Source organism: Argopecten irradians, chromosome 6 (assembly GCF_041381155.1).
Source record: "Argopecten irradians isolate NY chromosome 6, Ai_NY, whole genome shotgun sequence".
Taxonomy (NCBI): domain Eukaryota; kingdom Metazoa; phylum Mollusca; class Bivalvia; order Pectinida; family Pectinidae; genus Argopecten; species Argopecten irradians.
Window position 1 is genome coordinate 15,087,686 of NC_091139.1, and position 14,273 is coordinate 15,101,958.

At 36.4% G+C, this 14,273-nt stretch overlaps 1 protein-coding gene across 1 annotated transcript; it reads right to left on the minus strand.

The window, feature by feature from the left end:
- Positions 1-160: 160 nt before the first annotated feature.
- On the minus strand, positions 161-4,482 carry LOC138325110 (dnaJ homolog subfamily B member 4-like). Its single transcript, XM_069270546.1, has 2 exons — positions 3,584-4,482; positions 161-2,950 (listed from the first exon to the last, which is right to left on the minus strand). Exons 1-2 carry the CDS (start codon positions 4,400-4,402, stop codon positions 2,720-2,722), a joined length of 1,050 nt encoding a protein of 349 aa, XP_069126647.1. The 5' UTR covers positions 4,403-4,482; the 3' UTR covers positions 161-2,719.
- Between the last annotated feature and the right edge of the window lie 9,791 nt (positions 4,483-14,273).

Below are 14,273 nucleotides of genomic sequence, written 5' to 3' on the forward strand. Positions count from 1 at the left end.
TCACCTGTGTTGACCACTCATCAACTAGATAAAAAGGAGTTCAAAACGACTGTAGCTAAAAAAATCCCTTTAGTCTTAAGGAATTTAAATAATCTTTTCTATGTGTGCATACAGGAATGCAGGCATTAAAATACAAGTGATACAAAGAACACAAGAGAAGTTTGAAGACATAACAAGCCTCTTTATTTAATGAAAGGAATCGCTGCCATACACATTCATATCAACTTTCTTTATCCAATCACTCATCTTTCAGCACACTTTCACTTCAGACCCCTCGCAAATTACAGCATCAACAGCTTCCTTCATGTTTTATATACATAAGAGAGTTCACAAAAAACAGCAAAATAATATGACTAGGATCGGCTGCTAAGCTAGTTTGCCTAGTCTACATTCTACAGATAGAGTGATGATGAATCAGAGGGCACTCTCTAAACCATGGCCTGGTTTAAAAATATTTTAATTATATCTGAAGTACATATATATGTCATAACCTCAAATTCCTTATTTATAGTATGTCAGCTGGATCCAATTTCATCAACATTCTTTAAATTAAAGGTACTTATATAATTCGCATTAATTTACAGAAAACAAAAGCCCTTAACATTTTTTCTTTAAACTTTTGTAATGCTCTTCTATGGAGCAATTTAACTTACACAAGTAAATTAAGGAACATTGATGATGAAAGTTGAACCAGGACCCCAGGTCTGTTGAAAACTAATTATAACATAATAGACCGAGAGGTAAATTTGATAGCAACATTATTTCTATATGTACAATATAAAACTACAAGTACTAGCAGTAAGTCTAGCTACTTGAGCAGCAAACATTCCATGTTTGAGAGGATGCCAGGAGATTATGAGAAGAAACCCCCCTCTAGCTATAGCAGGCACACACTGGGAATACCTCTACAAATGAAGTGTTCCGAATGTGAGACACAACTAGACACTACACACTGGCCCTGCTCCAGTACCCCAGGCACAACACACAGTGATACTGGACACGAGATTGAGTGAGATATAGAGTTCTGGCAGTTACACATTTGTCTAGAGAGAAGCCTTCATCTACTGTATTTATAGAGTCCTATCTCACCAATCACCTGATAATTACGTTCAGGTAGTCCTACCTAAACCCAACTTCATGTTGTTTCAGATTTAGGTAACATTTAAAGATATAGTTGTAGGTCTAGTTCAAGGCTAACAGTAGTAAAGAACCATCCTTGGGAAGGCTCAATAAACTATTTTTGACATTCTGCTGATCACAACATTCCCTATAGCTCTGGTGGTTTGGCTCAGCAATATAGAACAAATCAGTGTTGATGTGATTAGTAATATCATAAATCAACTTTCTTTCGCCTGCGATTTACTTTCACAAATTTCATGAATTAAAATAAACTAATCATAAAGTCATTGATATCTATTTTATATATACCAGCTGCATCAACTACATTCCACTGTTCAAAAATTGAAAATGTATATCCTTACGTACATAAAATTTATATCATTCCATTAATTGCTGCCATGAAATCATCACTATTTTAGAACAAAACATCATAATTAATTTATTATCCAGTAATTTCTGCATTTAATAAAATAAATTCAAGTTCAGCAGTATATATAGATCAATACAAATGTTGTGCTTTTCATGCAATTCGCATATCAAGATCAATGCTTCATCTGTTGATCGTTCACCATATATCATCACGAGCTGCTTACAAAATTATTAACTTAAGTATAATCACCCAGATATACTCAAAACAAACATTTTTACAATAAGGAAAATTGAAAATATAACCATCATCTTTTTTAAATAACTATACGAAACTTTAACTTGAACTAAATCAAACATAGATATACAAATGTATACTTGTATATAAACTTCTAATGAAGTGTTTACATTTAAACACAACAAATTAAAAATAAGACTAGATATTACTTTAATAACTTATAGTAAACAAAATATTTAACTAATTGTGACGATATGCATGACCAAATGCATACACCAAATAATAAAAATACAGGGCGTGTCATGATCACTAGTTATTTAGTCGGCGAAGATTATTAGTGATAACATTCTCTGTCACCCGGCACACCTTCATACCTACTTTCTTTCATGACAATAAAAGGTCAAGTTGTATTTCAGGTTTTAAACTTCTTCAATGTTTACCTGAATGCCATTCACCTATTAAGCTGTTGAGTTAACAATCAAAGCCCTAATAAATACACATATAACTACCAGCATATCTTCAAAAGCTCACCTTAAAGTGGATGTAATGATCATTGAGAAATGAGGATAGTCCTCGATACCTAAAAAACAAGCCTTTGTAGAATATGTAAGTCAGACCCACCCAGTTACAATGTATACATTCCGCTCCAATTACAATATCCATTCACGCATGACTGGCTTTGACATTACCAATACACAAACAGTACTACAACATACTGTGGTATATTTTACTCTTTGAGTGACAAGTACTGTATGCAATATGCTTGTATAAGAAGCTTACTAAGAACTGTGTATGTTAGTCAAAACAAATTCAGGAGTCATTACATTTTAGTAATATCAATTTGTCAAAAATGCCACAATGAAAATCTGTGCATCTTGATTAATAATGTTCCACACGCCTTTTAAGTACAAACAAACTTGGGCCATGTCCATAGGTTTACCAAGAGATCACACAATGCTATAGAGTGTACACACAACTGCCATACTGCCCCACTTATCACCTGGGCAGACAGTCAGAAAGAATCTCCTTGGCTGTTGAGGATATGTGGTTGGGAAATGTCACGTCAAATTGTACTATCAAGTCCCCACGTTTGTTGGGATGTTTTGGCTGAGGTAGCCCTTCACCCTGTATACGTTTTACACTGTTCGGTTTGACTACATCCGTTAATCTAAGAGGTATTTTCCTTCCATCAATTGTAGGTACTTGAACTGTTGTGCCACATAATGACTGAAACAAAGAGAAAAAAATATTGTTAGTGACATCATGATAATAGAATTTTAATTACATTGTATGGAGGAATGTAGCTCTCTAGATATATAGGCTATTTAGCTTAGGGTCTCTGGAAAATTCTCCTTGGTATATTGGAATCTATTCTTACCAAATATTAATGAATACACATACTATATATTTGTATTAAATAACAATTTTGCTACTTGTTAACATATTATCATTAACTGTTAACCCATGACCATAATCTATAGTCATTTATTTATGTGTCATAATACGATTCAATCACTGACAGTGATTTTGGACTGCTTATTAATAAAGAAATAATTATATGGTACAGTGTCTGGTGTTACTGATCATGATCAGTGTTGACACATACATAATACATATATGTGGGTTAATAGTACTAGTGGGACAATTTAATTACCGTGTACATCACATGCATCTAAATTACAGTAGATTTTCATGCAATCTAAAATTTAAATATAACTTTTTAAAACATTTTGCAAATGGTTCAAACTTTATTACAGGATAACTTGACAAAACTGGCCCCAAATCTGGAATATCTTATCATTTCATAATTTCTTAATCAATTTACAACTAAAACACTACAATAGGTATTTTGATACTTACATCTCGTAGTGGTATTTTTGCTTTGTATGTTATATCACTTCCATCCCTGGAAAACTGTGAATGTGGTTTGTCCTTAATCACAAATACAACATCAGCTGGCACGCTATTTGGAGATTGGTCACCTTCCTTTGGGAAAGTAATTTTGGTACCAGCCTTCCATCCTGGTTTTACATCAATTGTCAAGATTTTATCCTCTATTCTCGTTGTTTTACCGTCCGGATTTAAGACTCGCCTTGTAATTTTCAGTTTTTTAGTGGTACCTCTGTGGATATCTTCCAGTGACACATGAAGGTCCTTGACCACTGCGGGGTCCTGACGTTTCCTACCCCGCACGTTCGGACCCATATGGTGTCCGTGCATACCTTGACCACCGAAACCAAATGGGTCCTCATCAATGTCCATATCTTCCTGCCCTGGATGCCCGAACTGGTACTGACGGGGCCCGCCCATACCCGAGCTAAATCCACCAGGGTGGAAAAAATTGTCAAAGGGGTTGTCAGTGCCGAAAAACATCCGGAACGTTTCATGGGGATTTCCTTGGAAAGTGTAGCTGTATGTTCCCGGTCCGCTAGATCCTCCGCCGCCTGAGGGACCACCATTCTTCAAACCTTCCTCGCCAAACTTGTCGTATATTTCCTTCTTTTTCTTGTCGCTAAGTACATCATATGCCTCGGCAATCTCCTTGAATTTTTCCTCTGCCCCAGGAGACTTGTTTTTATCAGGGTGGTATTTTAGCGCCATTTTCCTATATCCTTTTTTGATTTCATCGTCGGATGCTCCTTTGGAAACACCCAGAATTTTGTAAAAGTCCTTACCCATGTTGTGGAATCAGATTCACAGCAGGGACGTATGTGCTCAAACCTGTTACGTTTCTAAACTGACCTACTCCGACTGACGTTTCACATATATATGGCAACTTCCGTTCTCGGTGTTTCCCGAACTTTCTGGGTGCATCTAGAAGATCTGCGTCACTTCCTGTTCTAAAATTAGAAAGGGGGACACCACTGGCATGCACTGGAACTGTTGAGAAACAAGTGGTACAATCCCGAAGGCATGTAGGCCTAGACCCTTATCTATTTGGAGAATGACATAATATACAATAATACACGTATAATAGTACAATGTAGAATATGATTTTTAAGCTACCGATTTTTATCTAGACAAAAAAATGGTCTAAGTACGTATACATATAATATATATACATTGTACGTGTACAGGGTTTTGACCGACTTTTATATAGACCCTCAAAATTTAAATGATTTAGTTAAAACATATTTGCCTTTAATTGCAATAGGATCGGGCACTATTTCAATGAATTTTAACTTACACATGCCCTCTTCATTAAAACGAACAACACATATAATATATACACCATAAAAATCACAGGGACCTGGCACGAAAATTTTTAACCAATAGTATACATATATATGTATACTGTTAGTTTAAAAAAATCGTGCCAGGTCCCTGTGATAAAAATGCTTTATATTTTAAATACATATCATTTTATTATTTTTCAATATTGAAAGAGGAAGGAGAGTGGATACAACGTCAACATAAGATCGTATTAACATAGTCCGCTAAACCTTCCTATATCATTAGGCTTTTTCCCCCTAATATATATTAGGGGAAAAAAAGCCTAATAATATAGACAGGTTTAGCGGACTAGTATTAACAATAAATTATATAAAAAAAAACTTAGCGGTATCCTGTACAGCTGACACTTAAACTACTATCACAATTCAAAACTTTCAACTTAAAAAATATCCAAATGCTTGTCACGTCCCGTTTTCATTGATAAGGAAATGGCATCCACAGCTGTAGAATACTAATGTAATTTGTAGAACAATTCGGCTAAAAATTTATATTTCTAGAATTTTCCCCTAGAACGGTTGGTCAATGACCAAAATCAATAACTGACTTATATAATAGCCTTGAACATCAATCTCTTCTGGCCGATAAGCAAAGAAATTGTTCCTCGATCCTAGTCAAAGTACACATGTACAAGCATATTTTATTGATGGCTGTTTATTTGCAGTCGTGTTAATGGACATAGAGCTGTAATAAAGTTACCACACTTTACAAATAGTCTGACAAGACAATGCTGGACCTGAATAGTTATTGGCCTCACAGACGATATATAATTTGCTAAAGGCTTGTTATTGATTTATCTATATGTAGGTAACCTATACCACATCCTCTGGCCATACGTGTACATGGACACGTATAATAGATCGATGGTAAAAACTGTGTGGTATCTAGGGCTGGATCAATATATCGATATACCGATATGTATCGGTTTTCAGAAGCGTATCGAATATCGATACGGAAACATGCTGTATATCGCTGTATCGTTTTAACAACTCAATCTACTGTTTTCATTATAGAAAGAGGAAATTCCAAACAAAATTTATTCTAAAAAATCATTCAAGTAAGAGCATTTCAATCAAAAGGAAGTGTTTAAAGCATCTGTGTCACCTAGATGGATTAGAAATGTCTTTTCATAGCTAAGAATACGAATTGACAGAAATAAATCAACACAGATGGTGAACCAAATTAAATGTTTGGAAGTTTTTTTGCCAGGTTATAGAATGTTTTATCAAAAGTGTCTTTTATCGTTACAATATTCATACACAATAGTCAACTGAATTTGAAAAAAGAGGTCCAGTATATCGTCAATACGTATTGTGTATTGTTTCAGTGTATTTTCAATACGTATTGTATCGTTTTAGACCTTCCAATACCCAGCCCTAGTGGAATCAATGTCATTATGAAACAGCTAATCTTAAAGTTTGATGTATCGAGTTCCAGATTTTCACTAAAATATAGTTGTCACATTTAGTGGTATAATTCGTTGATAATTCATATCGAAATACAGATTTTAAAAATACACATATAGTTTCAAAAAGGAAAAAAAAGCTAAATGAGAAGTAGTAATTATCATTAAAAAAATCATCGGCGTGCCTGAAGTTTTTCATAAATTCGCGAATATCTATTATAAACTGGTGGCAAATTTACAATTACCTGTAATTTCATATGCTTCAAAGTAGTGAAAACATAATTAATTTTTTGGAAGTTAACTGAAGAAAAAATACATACCAGTGGCGTAGGAAGATGAAACGTCATGGGGGGCAAAGGTCTTCAATATTTTGTAAACCCCCCCCCCCCCCCCCCCCCCCCCCGCCACACCTACAGGAGGAGATTAATTCAACTCCCAACCATATAATGTATACATGCTTAATGTACATTTTTCATATATCACTAAATTTAAAGATGCTCCACCGCTGACAAATGGTAATTTTTTTCACTATCAAAAACAGGAGCAGACGATTTAGTGTGTATTTTTCTTCAGCTACAAAAGTTACATACTTTATACCATAACCACCATTGAAAAGTTTGAGCTTCTAATTTTACTTCAAGTTAAAGATATGAAAAATAATTAATTGCATCCCGAAAAAATTCCGTGTCACTATATCCTATATGGAATGAAGTACTGATTGCGCATGCATAAAAGGCGAAATAAATTATTTTATATTATTTTTTGTGTTAATTAGACATATATATACACGATTAAATAGCAGTTATTGTTCAAATGAAAAACATCATTTATCCTCTGTCGGCGGTGGAGCATCTTTAAATGTCATATGTACACATTTATAGACAGTGGGGTCGGTAAAAGGAAATTAACGAATACGCAAATTGGCCAAATTAGCGTGTGAGCGTCGTCGAAGGTGCGAGATTTTGGTGTTTTATAAGGTGTCTGAGGGTGACCCCCGGGATGAGTTTTATGTATTTTGATGATTTTGCAATCGCCCGAAAGCGCGAGATTTTGGTGTTAGGGGGGTCTGGGGGTCTCCCCCGGAAAAAAATTACGATTTAGAATGGCTGAGATGAGTTTTACGATAAAGTTTAATGATTTTTTCGATTTAAAGCTACCTGCATTTAGAAATGATAATTGTGTCGTCATAACATTATGCAACCCTACTCGATCTGAATATACCGGCTTCACACCATCGGCACATTGTTGTGTAACATAAAAAAAAGAATTAATTGTCTCGCTAAGACATAAACAAATTGATGTTTTAAGAGACATTTTTTTAAATAGTACATAGAATCCCTTGATGGACATTTTTAGTCTAGTTTGTGTGTATTGAATTGACATTATGTGCTTGAACGTTTTAGGAAATGCGCCGCGCAGCGGAAAATTTTCTAGAATGAAGTAAGAACAAGAGGCCCAGAGGGCCTGTATCGCTCACCTGGTTTGTAATGCCAAGTAATATTCTGGATACAGGTTCATTGTTTATTTTCTGAAGAAATTTGAATATTTACCTCTAATTCCCCTATTGGGCCCCACCATTCCTGCCCCCTGGGGGTCAGAGCCAAAATTTATACAAGCTCTGTTCCCCTTCCCCCAAGGATGTTTGTGGCCAAATTTGGTTACAATCCATGCAGAACTCTATGACTAGTAGCGATTTATAGGATTTACCTTTATTTCCCCTATTGGGCCCCGCCCCTCCTGCCCCCAGGGGGTCAGAGCCAAAATTTATACAAGTTCTGTTCCCCTTCCCCCAAGGATGTTTGTGGCCAAATTTGGTTACAATCCATGCAGAACTCTAGGACAAGTAGCGATTTATAGGATTTACCTTTATTTCCCCTATTGGGCCCCGCCCCTCCTGCCCCTGGGGGGTCAGAGCCAAAATTTATACAAGTTCTGTTCCCCTTCCCCAAAGAATGTTTGTGGCTAAATTTGGTTACAATCCATGCAGAATTCTATGACTAGTAGCGATTTATAGGATTTACCTTTATTTCCCCTATTGGGCCCCGCCCCTCCTGCCCCCGGGGGGTCAGAGCCAAAATTTATACAAGTTCTGTTCCCCTTCTCCAAAGGATGTTTGTGGCCAAATTTGGTCACAATCCATGCAGAACTCTAGGACAAGTAGCGATTTATAGGATTTACCTTTATTTCCCATATTGGGCCCCGCCCCTCCTGCCCCCGGGGGGTCAGAGTCAAAATTTATACAGGTTCTGTTTCTCTTCCCCAAAGAATGTTTGTGGTCAAATTTGGTTACAATCCATATAGAACTCTATGACTAGTAGTGATTTATAGGATTTACCTTTATTTCCCCTATTGAGCTCCGCCCCTCCTGCCCCCAGGGGCTCAGAGCCAAAATTTATACAAGTTCTGTTTCCCTTCCCTAAGGATGTTTGTGGCCAAATTTGGTTACAATCCATGCAGAACTCTAGGACAAGTAGTGATTTATAGGATTTACCTTTATTTCCCCTATTTGGCCCCGCCCCTCCTGCCCCCGGGGGGTCAGAGCCAAATTTTATACAAGTTCTGTTCCCCTTCCCCAAAGAATGTTTGTGGCCAAATTTGGTTACAATCCATGAAGAACTCTATGACTAGTAGCGATTTATAGGATTTACCTTTATTTCCTATATTGGGCCCCGCCCCTCCTGCCCCCAGGGGGTCAGAGCCAAAATTTATACAAGTTCTGTTCCCCTTCTCCTAAGGATGTTTGTGGCCAAATTTGGTCACAATCCATGCAGAACTCTAGGACAAGTAGCGATTTATAGGATTTACCTTTATTTCCCCTATTGGGCCCCGCCCCTCCTGCCCCCGGGGGCTCAGAGCCAAAATTTATACAAGTTCTGTTCCCCTTCCCCCAAGGATGCTTGTGGCCAAATTTGGTTACAATCCATGCAGAACTCTATGACTTGTAGCGATTTATAGGATTTACCTTTATTTCCCCAATTGGGCCCCGCCCCTCCTGCCCCCAGGGGGCTCAGAGCCAAAATTTATACAAGTTCTGTTCCCCTTCCCCCAAGGATGTTTGTGGCCAAATTTGGTCACAATCCATGCAGAACTCTATGACTAGTAGCGATTTAAAGGAAATGTTGACGGACAGACAGACGGACGGACGGACGGACGGACGACGGACGACGGACGCCGCGCCATGGCATAAGCTCACCGGCCCTTCGGGCCAGGTGAGCTAAAAAAAATGTGCAAGGAGGACCCTTTTTTCTTTCAAATAAGCATTTTTAGAAAATTTCAGTCGGCGGAAATGGGGGGGGGGGGCAAAAAGACATGTTTGCCCCCCGTCCTGGGGAACGGGGGGGGGGCTGTTTTGCCCCCCCTGCCCCCCCCCCCCCCCGCTTTCTACTCCCCTGCATACATTCTGTATATGTATGTATAATCAACTATTTTACAATGATCAACTATTATAAATTATGTATAATCTACTATTTTACAATTATTTCAGACGCAGAATGTCTATTTATTTAAAAGAGGAAACACACACAATGACTTGTAATGTTTTTCTATGGAGGTTTTTAAAGTACAGAAATGTAAGGAATTCCTCAGAATCAAGGAATGCTGCTGAAACTGGGGATATGATGCATTGGATGATTATTTACTACAAAATGAATAATTCAGGATGAGTCTTCACAAAATCTACGACATTAAGCTATTGTTCTGTTTTAATTGGCTAAATGATAATTACAGGTAAATGAGTAAAGCGGAAGAGGAAACATCACGATGCTACTTTTCTTGGCTGCTGACGAGGTGTGGGCGGTAATAAGTGTAACTGCTGACGTCATCACAGAAAACGTGATTGTCTCGTACCAGATTTTTTACGTAATGCGCGTAATTAGTTGCTCTAGTTTTTGCAATGAATTATATCTGTTATGATACATGTTTGTTGTTAGATGTGATGTTTATGTATGTTATTGTCTACAAGTACATCCGTCTCTGGTATTCAGTTAATAAAGAACACATGCACGCACGGAAGGGAATGCACGAAGCTCGAGCGCTGCTCGTGCTTTGTTAAGGTGATGAGTCAGATTGGTCTGATTACAACTGATATATATTACACATGATACGAGATTTAGTGTGGAATGTGTAAGAAAGTCGGTGTCTAGTTCATCAAACCAAGAACTGGCAGTTACGAAACCAAAACTTCCTACCAAACATTTTCAATGTAATATATATATATGATTACAAGGTAATTGAACAAAATGACGTGCTTTTTTGTATGTTTTTGTTCACGATTTAAAAAAAATAGATATATCAGACGTTGTCCGATTATTGTGCTCAGAAGTTGAATAGACAACGCGTTCAATATTTAAATAACCTTCTTCCTTGAATGCCATATGTATATTTTACGATCAAACATTCGTTTCGGATGAAATGATGATTGCTCATGAGCTAGCCGATTTTCTTAAATGGATGCTAGTTTTTAATGGTTCACGTGCTCCACATTTGTTGTAAAACAAGTAGCAGCTGGATGAACTGATCATACACGTTTCTACTCAAGTTAGGATAACCTGTCTGGAAAATCACACTACAATGCTGGTAGATTTTCTAGTCCCACTGCTATTTCACACGTTAATTAATTAATTCGAGCATTGACAAGAGTTTACGAACTTCCAATTATCTTCGCTAAAAAATCTTAAATTGTCGAAATTGTTCATCAAAAATCTTAATTATCTGTGTGTCTTTAACATTGTAAACCCCCTCCTACGCCATACATACACAGTTAATTTTTAGGAAATTTTTTTGTTTTTCTTCATTATATCCCCTAAATGACAGGATTGAGGAAGGGACGGGTTGAAACAAAATCAAAATAGAATACAATGATATACATTACTGCCATTCATTGGCCTGAAACATCAATATAGACTATCGTTTCATTCTCTTTTTCGCTCATTTTACTGATTGTTCCGATGTAAAACAATAGAATCAGCCCGAGAAACACGTACATGCACTACGTACACGACCTTTGTTGTGTTGTTGTTAAAAACAGAAACGCTATATATATATATATATATATATGGAGTGTGTACACATGACTATGGAGTGTGTGCACATGACTAAAAAGAACTGTTATATATGTTTATTTTCTGTGATGTTTTTATTTAGAAACAAATACCCTAGAATGCGCCTCGGGTTTGTTCAGTACGATGAGCCTAAGATGTATACACACAGTTTTCTTTACTGCTGAAACATCAGACAAGTTGGAAGATGCACGAGTCTGTTTGTTTTGTTAAGCACCATATAAAACTACTCATTTACGAAAGGAAAGTTGTAGATTCATATTATATATCGTATATAACGCTCAAATACTATTACATTCATGTGACAATGAATAACTGAAATAAAATACAATGCCGTCCAATACATGTTTTCATATGACTGGCACAACTAATTACTTTTAGAAATAAAATAACAAAAACTATTTTTCAGTTCTCACAAATAAATTACATTTTAGTGTTTTACAAATGATAATGGTACTTTTAAGTTATGTTTTTTGTCTATCTAATGTAAACATGCAGTAAAAAGTTTTCATCTTATTTTTATAATATATTTCTTTAAATATTGAATTGTTTTGATATCGCAGACGTCAAAATTAGTTATGACGTCACATGAGAATCCATTCTACAGGTTTTGCGACTGTTATTTGTTATTAATTGTATGTAGCACTATATAGTGTGTGTTATCTTGTTGGGGGTGAATGTTCCACAGAAATCGAGTGAACAAACTTATTCACTTCTAGGTCAAACAGCACGCGCGTGACGGCGCTGATGACGTATGCTATTCGCACGTGATAAGATAGCTAAATGATCTATACAGTGTTATCTTGTTATTTGGAAACGTATCAATCAAGAAGTGCAGAATCTGTTTACATGTGTTTTACGTACAATGTTACACCTAAAACAAAGAGGGACTGAACTGAGGAGATATAGACCTTTGGTCAGTGACCTATAGGAGAAAAGTCATCACTCAAAGCTTGGTTAAACGATAATCCTTACGTTTTCACTTGGCTCTACCTAGTAAGCGCATTTAACTTCATATTGTGTGTATAACCGAAATAAAACATTCTCAGGTCCTTCGATAACAATGACACTTTTTTCTAAACACGGAAAAAAATCCGAAGATTGGCTGGCTTAGAGAAAGGCATTGCCTGTAATTATAAGCTGCTGGTCTTGCGTCGCGTATATAATATGGCATCGCGCGTGGTTGATGGCGAATTGTGACAATAAAATATCACTTTCTCGTTATCACAAAATAGACTACCATTACATCACAAGACGTGAAAGAAGATCGGTAAATAAAGGCTAGTCACTTTTATAAAATACCAGAAATCTGAAAATACCCAGTAGCGATAAAATGAAATGTACATACAATAATGTACCGTATCTTCACGATAAATCTCACGTATTATGATACATGTTAAAGACATGTAATGCCATGTATACTGATCATATTTAATCAAGAATAATATTTATTGTACATGTGGAATTCAACCGTGCGGTCATTGGTTGTAGTAGTATTTAGGAAAGTTTTGTGAGGATATAGGCGGATTGAGAGGTCAAAGAGCGAGAAACATAGGACGAAGTTCAATATGAACGTGGCCGGTCATTTATAAAGAACAAAGACACTGCCCATTACACTAGTGTTGGACACAGGGACTTGGCAGGATTTTTCAACCAACGACTATGTTAAATAAATTTGTACTATAGATACTATAATAATATATCAATATTGGCAATTGGTTGGAAATCCGTGGCAAATCCCTATGGTGTTGGATATTTATACCAGTACGTTTTTATTATTATTTCCTATCTACACCAAATCTATCCCGAAAAAATAATACGAAAACCAGTTCATAGAGATAAAAATGTTTGTCCTGGACCATAACACAAGGACTTTACACGAAAACCTATATTACATAATACTCTATATGGACCGTTGATTGGAAATTCCCTGTGAACCACAAGGGCACGACAGCGCTCTTTTCCAAATTAAACGATGAAACCCGGACTGACACCCCGTGAAATGTGCTTCTTTTCAAAAATCTAAATAACTATGGCCAATCACCCAAAACCCACCAGTGATATACATATCTCATCTCATCTCTAACAGTCTGAGGTTTTATATCTATCAAATGATGATCTAGGTCAGTGAATTATAAACAGTACTGTGGAATGTCATTCTTATCAAAATCTAGGTCATTTAAAACATAAATATAAAGAACCCCTGTGTTATATCCATCAATCGACCAGGCGAAACATTCTTATATATATGTTGTCCCCCTTTTGAAAGCCTGAACCATCTTTGTTCAAAAGCTAAACCCATTTGACCTCATGGACTTGTGTCACTGCTGTCCCAAAAATAAGAAATAAAAAGGTCATATAAGTTGACAAAAGATTGGTAATTGAATTTAGGTTAGGGTAATAAATATCATTTTATTGGCTAAATATCAGGTCTTTGATCCTCCACATATTAAATCGTTTAAATATCTTTTTCTCGGTTTGAATGTGGGTCATTCAGCTAAAACAATCTAAATAACTTTTACCTTATTATGCTAAATGTTTGGCATTAGGTCCCCGCTTCTTTTGGCTGAAGTTATTTACATTTTTTACCTCATGATAAATGACCTTTGAGATCTTGAATACTTTTCCGTCAGGTGTTAAAGCATCTGTAAAAAAAATATCAGTCACGTGTGTAATTACATAATCATCATCATCATCATCATCATCATCATCATCATCATCGTCATCGTCGTCATCATCATAACCCAGAACATTCACCTGACACTTGATATGAAGCTTTCATCAGGTGAAATTAAGCCCATTTTCACATGTCATTTTAGGTGAATTTTAGGTCCAGCACGTTTATGTTAAATGACTT